Below are 15,468 nucleotides of genomic sequence, written 5' to 3'. Positions count from 1 at the left end.
CGGTTTACGAAATAACGAATTTATTCCTTCATTTGCACCATACTGTCGGTGGAAAATAGTGTCGCGCACGCTTCATTAGCAATTAAAAAACAAAGGAGTTTTGAATATTGTATTGCAAAAAACTCTTCGGGATTTCATCAATCGATGTTTAAAGCATATCTACGTACCTTGGGAACATTAAAATTTTCAGTTTTTCAAATAGTTTTTGAGGGTTAAAAATGGCCGATTTCGCAATTTTTCAATTTTTAATCACTTATATGTCAAAAACTATCATTTTTAGAGAAAAGTCACTAAAGACCTTTTCTGTTTGGAATGATCCAAAAAACCTAAAAAAACTTTTTTCCATGCAAAAAAAAATAATTTTAGGAAAAAAACAAAAAAAAAAACGTTTAAAAATTTTTTGACCACCTTTTGGTCCTGGCAACATGCAAATTTGTTAAAAAGAGTCCTTTTTGAGTAAGATTGTGAAAAAAATCCGAGTTAGAATATTTTTCCTAGCGGATGCGCAGTGGTTTTCTGGACTATTACTTAAAACAAGGTTAAAGATGTAAATGGCGCCGGAACTGTCCGAAAGGATCTCCCCGGCAAAAATGCCATACGATATAATTATTATTATTACCTATGTACTTTAAAATGTATAATATATTATTTCTCAATTGTGAATTGAAATGAATCAGGTAATGAATAAGATAGATAAAATTAAATTTTTAAAAGAATTTTCCATCAAGTAACAAAAACCAAATTCATTTAATTCATTAATGGTGAATTATGTAAATCGAAACGTCGAATATACTTGATTTTAATAGTATATTATGCAACGAGCATTTAATAATGGTTATTATGAAGTGAGTATGAGGGATACGAAACGAGCCGCCTAGCGGCGAGTTTTGTATAGAGTACGAGCTTCATAATGATAATTAAATGCAAGTTGTATACACGATTTTTTCTATGATCGTTTACAACAAAAAATATATTCCAATTGATTAATTTTTTAACGCAAACCAATTAAGTAATGTGTCAGTTTGACAGTTTGTTTACTTACTGAGAACTGTCAAAGCTTATGTATTTGACTCGTCATTGGTCACTGTGTGTGCGCCACCTTTATTGCGAATGATATATCGCGATTCTATTGGTTAAAAATCTATATCGTAATGAAAATCTGTATCATAATGAAGTTCATTATCATAATGAAGTTCATTATGATACAGGTAGTGAAATTATAATTGATATATTAAAGTATGAGAATAGAAAATGCATCATTGTGGCTTATAGGCTACTGATTATGTTCAAAATAATAGAGCTAAAAGGAACTACAACGCTAAAGGGGTTTTATTGTTTCATAATATGATCAATGGATCTCTGAATATGAAAAACCGCGGGGTACTACCAAGAAAAGTCAATTATCTTTAAAATGGTATCCTAGAAGATACTACGACTATTTTTAAGCAAGTTATGGTTTTTTAAGTTTTATACTTTAAATGATTTTTAATATTTTTTACAACTTCTCATTACAACTTTTTTTCTTGTGTACATTTAGGTATAATATACACTCACCGCAGTGGCGGCTCGTGACATCTGCTATAGGGTGTGCTGCATGAACCACGGCCAATATAAAATAATAGAAATAGAATAACATACGAAAACAAAAACAATAAAATTAGCTTTAATACTAATTAATAGTAACTAATAACGACATGCTATAAAAATCTGATTAACTTACATTTATTGCATTTTTCTAAATTGGAAATTAATACGCCGGTCCTTTTTTGTCGCAAACTTTTCGATTACTTTATCGTTAAAGTTCGGTATTGAAGCGATGAACTTTTTTTCTATCGAGAGTGTGGAAAGGGCTGTTAATCTGTCTTCGCGCATTGAATTTCTTAAAAATGTTTTGATCCGTTTTAAAGTTGAAAAACTACGTTCAGCTTCTGCTGTGGTCATTGGCGTAACCAGAATTTGTATCAACTTTTTGGTTTCTGTTAATGTGTCCTCTAAATTATTAGAAATTATAAATTTTAGTAAAGGCACTGCACCTTTTAATGTTCTACACTCGATATTGGAATACAAAACTGACAGTTCTGTTCGCAAACGGTTTTTATCAAAGAAGTTATAAGCTGTACAAGTTAAATCCAATTCATTTTCAGGAAACTTATTATTATATTTTTCGAAATGTTCTGAAGATAAAAGTGTTGCGGCAACTAGATGATTTGTATATGCAAACCGTTCTTTTGCATTGTTTATAATAACATCACAAACTTCTAGACAGGCAATACGGTGATCCTGTTGGCTGTTATTTGGGCGTTTCCTTTTTTGGACACTAGGCGCCGCATTTAAATTTGAAGCTTGATGTATGATAGGGTCTATTTTATTTCGGACATTGTTAATACTTTGCTCAAAAACATGTATAGCTTTCTGTGCTTCGGTTGGGTCCATGTTCTTTTTTTGAAGATTATTGTACAAAACGTCAACATGTGGCATAATATAATGAAAAACAGTCAGCCAGAAAGTAAAATTTTGATCTTCCAGAATACGTCTAAGTCCTCTTGCTTCCTTGGAAGTAATAGCATTTGACTCTTCTTCTAGTTGCTCCATACACTCAATAATAAAGTCTCTATATTCGTAAACGACATTTACTGTACGAATATTGAAATTCCAGCGTGTAGGGATTGAACGAGGAATATTTTTTCCAACTATTTGATTTAAGACAGCTATTCTTTGAGGTGAATGACTAAAAAATCCAGGTATATCATGTAAATCTCCAAAAAATACGCGTACTTGGGAATTAATAGAACATGCTCTTGACATTATTAGATTCAATTGATGGGCGTAACAGTGCACAAAATGAGCAGTTTCATATTTTCTCTTAATTATTGTTTGCACTCCGCCATGTATCCCACTCATAACAGCTGCTCCGTCATAACTTTGTGCAATGAGCTTATTTTTGTTATTCTTTAATATTGGGTCTAAAACATTCAAAATTGTGTTAGCTAAGGTTTCAGCATCATGTTTTTCTGGAAGCAAAAAAGTCCAAAACCTTTCAACTGGAGCACCGTTTTTTACATAACGAAAAACAATGACCATTTGAAATTTCATAGAAACATCCGTTGTCTTATCAGCTATCACTGCTAAAAATGGGGCTTCATTGATTTCGTTTAAAATCTCCTCAGCGTATACTTCTAGCATGCAATCCAAAATATCATTTTGTATTGTTTTTGAGGTACCTTTGAAAATTGTCGCATTTGTAAGGTGTTCACTAAGTGTTTTATCAAGTTCAGCAGAAAAATTCACTAAACCACGAAAAATTCCAGGGTTATCTGATGTTTCAGATTCATCGTGTCCTCGTAAGGCGAGCTCAAAAGCCCCACAGAATTTTATACAGTCAATTATTTTTGACAAAACATACCTGTTTTTCGTCACCTCTTCATTGTGTTTTTGTATATTTATCCAATAAGCAGAGTCAAGTTGGGCCTGTATATTAAGTTTCCCAAATAATGCAAATCGCATTTCATTGTTCATATGAGTTTGCGTGTTTTCATGCTTCTTTATTTTTTCACTTAAATGCACTAGATCCCGCACTCCTGTCTCGCGCCACAATTTTTCCTCTTTATCTGCGCCGAATAATGCACACGGAAAATGCAACGGTCACGAATAACTGTCGTGAATTGCAGCTCGCAAACACATTTCCGAGGCCGTTAATCAGCCGATTGCCGAAGCACATCGGCTAAGATCGCCGTTTGCCTAATAAATGCATTTTACCGCTGCCAGTGTTTCGGTTGTTATCGACGCGGCTTCACTGGAGCAGCAAATACGTAAAAAGATTGCTTCACTGGAGCACCAAATACGTAAAAAAATTATACGGTTTCACTAGAGGAGTAAATACGTAAAAAAAAATAATATTAATCATCGTTGTTGGTGAATTATTATTAACAGTTGATGTTTAATATGATAATATGGCAGATTTGAAATAAAACTATATTAATTATTCTTTAATAATTAAGATTTGCTATGGTTGTTTGGTAGTTCTGCAGCTCAGCAGCACATAAAGAAAAGCCGCAACTGACTCACCGGCACAAAAAACCGGCACCCTAAAAAATGGGCCATTTTTAACCTTTAACTACACGCGCTGGCGTACTTTGTACGCCAGATTTAAGAATTCTACTGCAATTATATTTAAAAATTTAATTTTTGCACTTGTTTATCTCTCTAACCTGTCACTGGAATGTGCTTTGCAATTTGGTTTTAGTTTCGTTATAATCGGCGTTCTGGGTAAATCGTAATTTACAGTTTATTATTTGTTGTTTCCGGTGGTGGACAATATACGCCACAATTATATTGATTTAAGTCGTAACATAAGTACACATTTCAATTGTTTTTTAGTCATTATGGCACAAAATATATTTTTCTTTATAAACAATACTTTTTCTCCTGTAAAAAATCACATTCCAAAAAAATTTTTATTAGTAATTTTATTTATCATGGAATCCAGTTATTCCATGTTTCCAGTTATAAATCCCAATTGGCTTACTGAGAAGCAACTCCAAGTATTCACTGATGCCGAATAAGGTTTATAACAAACAACTAAGTGCATTTTTTCAAAAAAAAAAAAAATAAACAGATCCGCTGTTTTTAAGTGTATTTTCTAGTGCTGTAGTTATGTGATAACTTGATGCGCGGGTAGTTAAAGGTTAATAACTTGTATTTCCTAAACCTGATATCCGATTTAAGTAATTTCTTTAATATGTTATAGCCTTATTTTTTAACAATATCGCTGTAATAATATTAGGTACATTGTCATTGTGTACAGAATGTACGAATCAAACTGTGTTTTTTTCTCAAACTTTGGAACACCCTGTAGAATGTTCTAGCTTTTATAAAATACTGAAATTAGAACCCCACTATAGCCTCAGGTTGTTTTATCATTCTGTTTTTGATTCATTCGCTTATGTTGGATAATAAAAAAGTTAGGCACTTTAACATCTACCCCTGTTTTTCGTCAATACAGGGTGTTTTTAAATAAGTACGGCAAACTTTAAGGGGTAATTCTGCATGGTAAAATAATGACAGTTTGCTTTATAAACGTATGCACGCAAATGCTTCGTTTCCGAGATAGGGGGTGTTGAAATTGTTCTTACAAACTGACGATTTATTTATTGATCTAAAACGGTTTGTGATATGCAAATAAGATTTAGTAGATTTTAAGAGGTAGTTACTACCTCCTAAAATCTACCAAATTTCATTTGCATATCACAAACCGTTTTAGAGCAATAAATAAATCGTCAGTTTGTAAGAACAATTTCAACACCCCCTATCTCGGAAACGAAGCATTTGCGGGCATACGTTTATAAAACAAACTGTCATTATTTTACCATGCAGAATTATCCCTTTAAGTTTGCCGTACTTATTTAAAAACACCCTGTATTGACAAAAAACAGGGGTAGATGTTAAAGTGCCTAACTTTTTCATTATCCAACATAAGCGAATTATTTAAAAACCATAATGTTAAGAAAATCTGAGGCTATAGTTGGGTTTTAATTTCAGTATTTTGTAAAAGCTAGAACATTCCACAGGGTGTTCCAAAGTTTGAGAAAAAACACAGTTTGATTCGTACACCCTGTATACCATGACAATGTGCCTGTCTAGCAACAATATTATTACAGCGATATTGATAAAGAATAATTCTATAACATATTAAAAAAATTACTTAAATCGGATATCAGATTTAGGAAATACAATGGGTCATTAAAAATTACCAATTTTTTGGGGTGACCGTTTTTTGTGCCGGTGAGTGTACATTGTGCAATAAAAAAGAAAGATTAATTTCTTTAATTTAAAATGGTGTGTTGTAAAGAATTCTAGGACTATTTTTAAACAAGATATCCATAGGATATCCAAGGGTATCCATAATTTGGGAAAAACTTTGATTTTTTTTATTTTTCTCAATTAGAAGAATATAATAACATATTATAACATAATTTTTAATTCCAAATAACTTTTCTTTATACAATTTTCGCTATTGTGAAATATAAAGTTACTTTACTCTTGAGCGAAATTCATATTTTTTAACATACCTCGTATATTATTGATAAAATTTTATATCTGATGATTGCATCTTATGTTTTAGACTACGCAGAGCATGTTATAAAGAATAATTTTTTTTACAAAGTTAATAATAAAAAAGTTTTCCATAATATGATTCCAACTTACTGGAACATATTACATTGTGTATATGTCATATTTTGAAAAAGCATATCTTGTTTAAAAATAGACCTAGAATTTTTACAATACACCATTTTAAAGTAAGGAAAATAAGCTTTCTTTTTTATTGCACAATGTATATACTTAAAAAATACAAGAAAAATGTTTAATGAGAAATTTAAAAAATAATCGTAAAAAATATCAAAAATCATTAAAAGTATAAAACTTTGAAAAACCAAAACTTGCCTAAAAGTAGTCTTACAACCTCATACAATAGATCATTTTAAAGGTGATTAACTTTTATTCCTACTAAATCCACTGAATATACCTAAATTTGCGTAGAAAAAGTTACAGAACAATGTTTGCGAAATAACAAGGATAATGGCCCAAAATAGCTGTGAGTGGCAAATTTTGAAAAGTCATATTTCGGAAACTATAAATCCTACAGACTACTACGAAACGTCATTTTAAAGCGAAAAGATAGAAGTTTTTTTCTGTGAAGCAATGCCTATACATAGATCCCCGTGGAAAAAAGTTATGGGGCAAAAAAACAAAATTGCTTTCTTTCGTGTCTTTTTTTTGCTTTTTTTTGAATATATTTTTGTAAAAAAAATATTTTTGACCTTAAAAGGTGGTATTTCGATGGTAAGTTTAATCTGGAACAATTTTTCTGGAGACGTGCTTGTACCAAAAGTGCATAGAACTTACCCTAAGGCACACTGTGCCTAGGGACTAATTCACCCCTTTCTCAAAAGCGCAACCATTTAAATGGTAGCACTCCGCGGTTTCTTTATATCTAGAGGTCCATTGACCATATGAAAAAATAAAATGCCGTTAACGTTGTAGTTCCTTTCCAAAGTACATAATCAATAGTCTATTATTCTAATAGTACGATCTAAAATCAGAGGACACTTAAACTTTTCGCTCATGCATTTTTGTTGTTTAAGATAAGAATTTGAAACTAGGTAGACATATTCCTTTATTTTTTTTAACTTTTTGGCGTACTGAAAATAATTCCGGATATGAATTGTACAGTAGATTGTACATTGTGAACAAACGGTGTATACGATCTGTACAATACATTGCACATTGTAATTAAATTGTAGTGGCTCTAAAATACAATTAAAAATCATATATCTGCAACTTATTATTATTATTTTTTTGAAATCCATAAGTGTATACTGCACTTTTTATAGACAAAATTGGTTCTAGAACCACATTTAGGAAATTTGCACCTAGAAGACAAGGATTTGTCATCTATAATTGAAAAATGACTAAATCCATCCAGCCTTACTTCTGTTGATGCTCTAGTTTCTGCATTTGGTTTTTTCTGTGATGGAGATGAAGTCGATTCTCTTGTAGGCAAAGGACGTGCCCGTTTTCTGGAGGATACTTTGTCTGATTTTGTCAAAACGTGAGCGACGTATGACTATGAATAAATTTCTTCCCTCTCCCTTGTCATCAACAGCCGAACAAATAACTTCCCCTTTGACTGTACTGCTTTCCTTCAAGTTATTATTCATCACTGCTAACTTCTTCCTCCCTATCCCCCAACCATAATCGTCATTGTCGTCATCACTAAGCCCGTTAATATCTAATAAGCCTGCCTGAATTAACTCTATTAGTTATTTTTCATTTATCGGCTTTATTTTACTCATATTTATATTTTAATACTGCAAAATAAAAGATTTATAGACAACTGTAAATACCGTATGGTTGTATACTATAACTGTCGACCGCCTCCATATATTCACAGTGTACAATATACTGTACATTAATGTTTACTCAAATATAGAAAAACAAACTAACTGAACGGAACGTGCACTATAAATGCAGTAAATACAAGTGCTTCTTGTCATCAACAAAAATATATCTGACATATACAACCAATATGTAAACTATTAATCACCACCTTACGTCGAAACACTGAAGTAACCATCACAACAACCAAGTTCCATGAGTTTCATTCTTGAATTTCATTTTTTTTACTTAAAACTAATCAACGCTAGATAGAAGCAACGGCTTGAAATTAAAACTTATATCTGTACACTACATGTACGTACATTGTGAATATAGCGGATAGAAACATCGTGTCACGTCACTTCGATATCAGTAAAGTGATCTATGTACATCACTTTATGTGATGTGTGTACAATATATTGTACACCGTGAACGAAAGGCTTAATTCATCAAAATTGTTCTTCCACTTATCTTCTTCTCGATATTACGCTCAATCGCTTAGATAACTCAGCAATGACTCGTATTAATGTCTACATACGAGAGTCGTTCGTAAAAAAGGTTCCTTATGCCACTGAGAAAAAACGCAGCGAGCTGGGAAATATCTGGCAACACTTCCTTATACAGCAACCCTTCCTCTCTCTTACCCCATCACTTTTGCTTCTGGGCATTGCTCAGTGTCAGTGGATGTCCCGGTCGCTGTTACTGCCAATATTAAATTTATGCTGTGATGCGGTTTTTAAATGCAATATGTATTATGTCATTCACCTATTGACACTCATCGTCAGTTAATCGAAGTTTACAGGTAAAAGTGCATATCGGTTCGCAATCGGTTGCATGTTCGCAACTGGTGTAGAGAATTCAGTGAAAAACGAACGGAAATGAACGATGAATCTGAAAGCTTTCCGCACCGATCGTTTTTCGGTGATTTTCAAATATGTTAATCAGATATGTACTTTTACTTATATACTTCGCTTAACTGACAATTAATTTCAATTAGTGAAAACATTTTTCATTCAAAAAACATATCACAGCATGAATTTCACATTGGCGGTAACAAGGACCGGGATTTCTAAGGCTGCTAGGCCTACACTGAGCAATGAAGCGATGCGAAAGTAATAGTAGGGGAGCAAAGTACAGTGGAATCTCGATAACACGGATTAATCGGGACCGCGGCCGATCCGGGTTATCGAAAATCCGGGTTAGCCGGAGAATATGGTACAAATTAATAAAATACGGTATACTTACAGATAAACTCCGTTATAATTGAAATAACATGAAATATATATCAATATGCACAGTACCTACACATCTAAATTACTAAAGACACGCAAATACAAACCTAAGCAAACGGAAGCGAACAATACAATACTGTATTCATACAGTCACAATCTGAACGATGTTTTGTTATTATGTAGTAAAAACAGTGAAAACTAAGACCATTGATTAAAAAAGAATTTTTTAAATAGTTTTTCTTAAACAATGCTAACACAGTTTGAAATAAAAAATAATGGAATACTACAGACAGGTGCCTGTTGTTTCTGCCGGCTTGTGCCATGAGTCATTTTTACTATCGTATAGTTCAAATTACACAAATACACATTATCTCTCAAATATTAGATTACATACATACATTTTTATTGTTGAAATGTTTATATGATAATTAACTATTTTGATGGGAAATAAGCCACAATTAAATTGAAAAAATAATTTTATTAACATTTCGACGCCCAGAACGGGTGTCATTGTCAAAATACAACATATGTACTGAAAATCAAAATGTTTATCTGATGAAAATCGGTCCGGGTTGCATATTTACAGATGCTTGCGTGTGTAGACACCAGGGTGTTGAAATCAGTTAGGGTTTGGAAAAACAGTACATTTACACATGCTAGCGCGTGTTGACACCACGGTGTTGACATCAGTTAGGGTTTGGAAAAACAGTACGTTTACAGAAGCTAGCGTGTGTTGACACTAGGGTGTTGAAATCAGTAGGGTTTGGAAAAACAGTACAGTTACAAATACTAGCAGATTTGGACACCAGAGTGTTGAATCCAGCTAGGTTTTTTAGTAATTAATATACATGCATAAATGCTAACGGCTATTGACTTTGATTTTATATACCTACTGCTGTGGAAAAATATTTAAGTGATTTAGGTATTAGTAAATAATTAAACGTTGTTGGGATATAAACAATAATATATTAACACAAAAGAACAACATAAAAATAATGTTGCTCTGAAGCTATTTGCTTGTGGAATTTTTATAATTAACTATTTAGATGGGAAATAAGCCACAATTAAATTGAAAAAAATAATTTTATTAACGTTTCGATGCCCAAATCGGGTGTCGTTGTCAAAATAAAAAATACTACTACAGGGTGTTTGGTAAAGAATGGGATATAGCTTAACCTCAGGTTCCTGAGGTTAAAATAGGCCGATTTAAGCTAACTTACCTTAGTACAAAGTTTACAATAACCGAGATACAGGGTGTCAAAGTTAAACTTTTTTTTTATTTATTATTGAATATTTCCTGACAGGCATGAGATATCAACACGAAATTTGGTATGTGGGGGTTTTTCGGGACGAGAAAACTAAACTCCCTACCAAAAGTTATGTGTTGCCCAGAGGGCGCCACATACGCTTTTCAGCACTTATTTAATACGTTCGATTTTTTTTATCCGTCACTCAGTATAATTTTGACATTAAAATTTGTATTCCCCTATTAGTTTTACTTAAAAAAGGTATACCTCTTTTATCTCCCTAAACTCAACCGTTTACGAGATAAACGCATTTTAAATCTGCGGTGCAACATAATTTTTAGCATAATATCATTGTAGTTACACCAGAAAAATAACTTAAAACCATAAAATTATCCAAAAATGTATCGCAAATTTCTTCAAATCGAATTTGCGATGCAATGCCATAAATTTGAGAACTGGCACAATTATTATGGTTTTAAGTTATTTTTCGGGTGTAACTACAATGATATTATGCTAAAAATGATGGTGTATCGCAGATTTAAAATGCGTTTATCTCGAAAACGGTTGAGTTTAGAGAGATGAAAGAAGTATAGCTTTTTTAAGTAGAACTAATAGGAGAATAAAAATGTTAATGTCAAAATTATACAGAGTGAGGGATAAAAAAAATTAACGTAATAAATAAGTGCTGAAAGGCTTATGTGGCGCCCTCTGGGCAATACATAATTTTTGGTAGGGAATTTAGTTTTCTCGACCCAAAAAAACCCGACGTACCAAATTTCATGTTATTATCTCATATCTGTCAGGAAATATTCAATAATAAATAAAAAAAAGTTTAAATTTGACACCCTGTATCTCGGTTATTATAAACTTTGTACTAATATAAGTTAGCTTAAATCGGCCTATATTAACCTCAGGAACCTGAGGTTAAGCTATGGCCCATTCTTTACCAAACACCCTGTATATTAAACAAAAATGTTGTTGCTTAGTAAAAAATTCTACTAATAATTTTTTTAATCTGACTCATTTATATTGGCAATTCATACATATATTATACATTTTAAAGTATTTTTTACTAAACAACATTTTTGTTTAATTTAGTAGTACGTATTTTGTATTTTGACAACGACACCCGATTTGGGCGTCGAAACGTTAATACATTTTTTTTTAATTTAATTGTGGCTTATTTCACATCTAAATAGTTAATTATAAAAATGCCACAAGCACATAGCTTCAAAACAACATTATTTTTTATGTGGTTTTTTGTGTTAATATATTATTGTTTATATCCCAACAACGTTTAATTATTTATTAATACCTAAATCACTTAAATATTTTTCCACAACAGTAGGTATATAAAATCAAAGTCAATAGCCTTTAGCATCTAAGCATGTATAACCACTAAAAAAGCTAGCTGGTTTCAACACTCTGGTGTCCAAATCTGTTAGTATTTGTAAATGTACTGTTTTTACAAACCCTAACTGATTTCAACACCCTAGTGTCAACACACGCTAGCGTCTGTAAACGTACTGTTTTTCCAAACCCTAACTGGTTTCAACACCGTGGTGTCATCACGCGCTAGCATCTGTAAATGTACCGTTTCTCCAAACCCTAACTGATTTCAACACCCTGGTGTCTACACACGCAAGCATCTGTAAATATGCGTCCGGGTTAACCGGTCTTCCGGGTTATCGGGGGCCGACTTATCGGGGTTCCACTTTATGCTAAATGAACAGTCACTCGAGCGCTTTGGTAACCTATTGAGATGTGAAGAGTAGATTCTAAAACCAAAAAAAGTTAAGTAAAGTTTTCCATTTTAGTGGGGACTTTCCATTTTTAATTTAATTTTCCATTTCTAACAATCGTTTTTTTCCAAATATAACGCCATCTATCCATAATTCGAAAAAATGTTTCAAATAAAAGTTACTTATTTTTACGTAAGGAAACCAAATCTGCAATAAATAATGGGGGCTGCTATTTAAGATTTTAAAGTAACCCCACACCCCACCTCCGTGGGAGGTCTGTTTTGGTGTCATTCGATAGATTTTTCAAAAATATTGAATAAGTGTATTTTACAGTTCTTTGATCTGATGTTTATTTCGCGAAATATCGCGGGATTCGTAATTAAAATATTAAATTTATTCCCCACCCCTATCCGTGGGAAGTCGTGTTTGATATCATTCGAAAGATTTAAAAAAAAAATTGAGCACTTATTTTTTAGTTTTTCGATCTGTCATTTATTTCGCGAAATAGTCGCTTTTTTCTTGTGAACCTTTGGGACACCAATTTCCTTGTATTACGCCAGGCTCAAATCGTCAGATTTTTTAAATATACACTCTTTTGCATGTACTACTTAACTTACCTTATCTTAATCTGACAATTTAGAGTTTTCTTAAGGATATATTTTTTTTACCGGGCCCCCCTTATCGAACTCCCCTGTGTTAAAAGCCAATATATAGTATACGTACATCTGCAGGGTACCAGGTTTCTCCCCATATCATAATCTGACGCCCTCGGGCACGTCTCTCTATTTCTCAGCGTCATAGGGAACTGTTTAACGAATGACCCCCGTATTTTATAAATATCAAGATAATTGGTAAGTTATAATTGTTCAACTACCTTGACTAATTGCATTACCTATCAAAGCATGAATAAAAGAATTTTAATTATCTCACAGAACGGTAGTTCTTGCCGGTGGCGCACACCCCCTAAATGCGACACTATACATAGGTACCCAAACAAAATTTTCGATTTTCTAAATCTGACTGAATTGAAAATTGGGTCAAATCTAATCTTAAAGTTTAGGAAAATACTCGCCCATCCATATGTCAACCATCCATTTTGGTCCAAGGGTGTGGATTTTATGGCCCTTCCCATTTAGGGTCTGTTTATCGTTCTCGTCCCCAAAACTACCAAAAACTTTGAAAATTTAAGTACGACCTTTGCGGCTCCTCAGATCATTACATTTCCAACGCATGTCTAATTTTGAAAATCAATTATACTGTAGACTCTCTCTATAACGAACACGAATATTACGAGGTTTCGCTTATAACGAAGTACACTAGATATCCCATGAAATTCCTATTGAACTAAACACCTCTATAACGAGGCATATTTGGTTATAACGAGGAAAAATGAAATCGTAGAATATGTTTTTTACCTGTTGTTGACGTGGTGATGGCCATAAATAAATACCTTAACTGCCTGTATACAGGAATGCACAACATATGTGTGCTTATTGAGACCAGTTCTGTAATAAACTCCACCGCCGGTAATAAACCCGTGACTGCACGCCGGAGTTTGTCCTAGTTGGGTCAGAGAGCAGCATATGTGCCTCCTGATGAGAGACTAATAAGTTTCGAAATCGGTAGAGGTGCTTGGTGCACTCTCTGATTAAACTGGAATAATGATGCAGCTGTAGTTTCCTGTTGCAACGAAATGGAAAATGGTTATTCATTTTTTATTTACATGTTTACTCTGATTGGAGTACGAAGGGAACCATTCTCGTTGGAACTTTACCGCGCTGAGCAGATGGGACGTGAATTATAGATTGTAAAATTCCCTCATCTTCCTTAGTCTCAGCATCCGTTATGGCTTGCAAATTGTAGAAGCCTCAGAGGTGTTACCAGAGAAGGTTCCTATTGTTTTCAATCTGGTAGGATGTAGAGTACAATTTTTGGATGTTTTTTGCTAGTAGTTTCAGCCAGGGCATCCCTGCATTTCGTTCGTTGCAATCCGTGACTGCACGCCGGGGTTTGTCCTAGTTGGGTCAAAGAGAGCAGCATATAATATGTGCCTACTGATGAGAGACTAATAAGTTTCGAAAGTGGTAGAGGTGCTTGCTGCACTCTCTGATTAAACTGGAATAATGATGCGGCTTTAGTTTCGTGTTGCAACAAAATTGAAAATGGTTATTTATTTTTGATTTCATACATTTATTTTATAAAAAAACTTTAAAAATCTCCTGATATAAGAATAAAAATGCGCTAAACATCGTGAAAATGAGTGGCGCACACAATATTCCGGCTACAAAAGGGCTGATATGAATATTACGTGGCGCAAAAATGTATTTTCATTTTGATGAAAAATAGAACTCTAGTTTAATTTTTAAAGATTTTTCCATAATATGTGATAAATTTGAAGTAAAACGCTACACAAAAGAGCTTCAAAATGTAAACTGTATCGAAGTTACTCTTTTGTGATGCCTATTTTCATAATATTTAGCAAATATTATGGAAAATTCTTTCTAAATAAATCTAGAATTTTATTTTTCACGAAAATGAAATTACATTTTTGTGCCACGAATTATTCAAATCAGCTCTTTTGTAGCTCTTTTTGGAATATTGTGTCAGCCTTTATTTTCATTATACGTGTCATTTTTTATTTTCACATTAATTGCTTTTATCCCTTGCAGGAATTGTTAATTTTGTCACAAATGGAAAATACGAACTTGGACAAGGAGCAATTACGTACGCTGACGAAGAAATCGTAAACTGGCTTACAACCCTCATAGATATTTCACGGGTCTCTGACGATTTGGGGAATTTGCAGTTTCAGCTGGCAATACTGCATAGACCCATTTTTGCTATTAAAGGATCTTTTCTTGTAGTAAAGGTGTGTATCCAAATTATATAGTTTATTTCTAAAATGTAATCTTTAATGCTTTTTTGCTCATTTTTGATAAATAAAAGCTATGTCTATTGTACAATAAAACCGTATTTCTAAGTTGTCAATAGCCATGTATATTTAAATTGACAAATAGAACATTTTTGAACCAAACAATAGAGGATCCGATATAAGGTTGATCTGATGATATCAGATGAAATCAAATCAAAAATGACTTTTTTATAAAGAAAAAAATTTTTTCGACTCGAACAGATATTAATTATATCAGATTTTTTGGACCAGTCTAAACAAAAACGGTCTTTATTAATTTTCCTAAACTGATCGTTTTCGAGTTATAAACAATTTAAAACTAAAAAAAATAACAAAAGATGACGATTTTCAAAGCTGAAAAACGCAAGTAAAATATATATTATTTTCGTAATTATCAAATA

The 15,468-nt window shown here is 32.8% G+C and overlaps 1 protein-coding gene across 1 annotated transcript in view; it reads left to right on the top strand.

Annotated features, from left to right (window-relative positions):
• LOC126888324 (beta-1,4-mannosyltransferase egh-like) overlaps window positions 1–15,468 on the top strand; it is a 113,680-nt gene that overhangs the window by 77,779 nt on the left and 20,433 nt on the right. Inside the window, exon 3 of the mRNA XM_050656459.1 lies at window positions 14,826–15,025. Within this exon, the coding sequence (XP_050512416.1) occupies window positions 14,826–15,025 (200 nt within the window). The remainder of the gene's footprint in view (window positions 1–14,825; window positions 15,026–15,468) is intronic.

The sequence above is a fragment of the Diabrotica virgifera genome, chromosome 7 (assembly GCF_917563875.1).
Source record: "Diabrotica virgifera virgifera chromosome 7, PGI_DIABVI_V3a".
In the NCBI taxonomy this organism is placed as follows: Eukaryota; Metazoa; Arthropoda; class Insecta; order Coleoptera; family Chrysomelidae; genus Diabrotica; species Diabrotica virgifera.
Note: the sequence above shows the minus strand (reverse complement) of the source record. Positions and strands in the feature narration are given on the sequence as shown.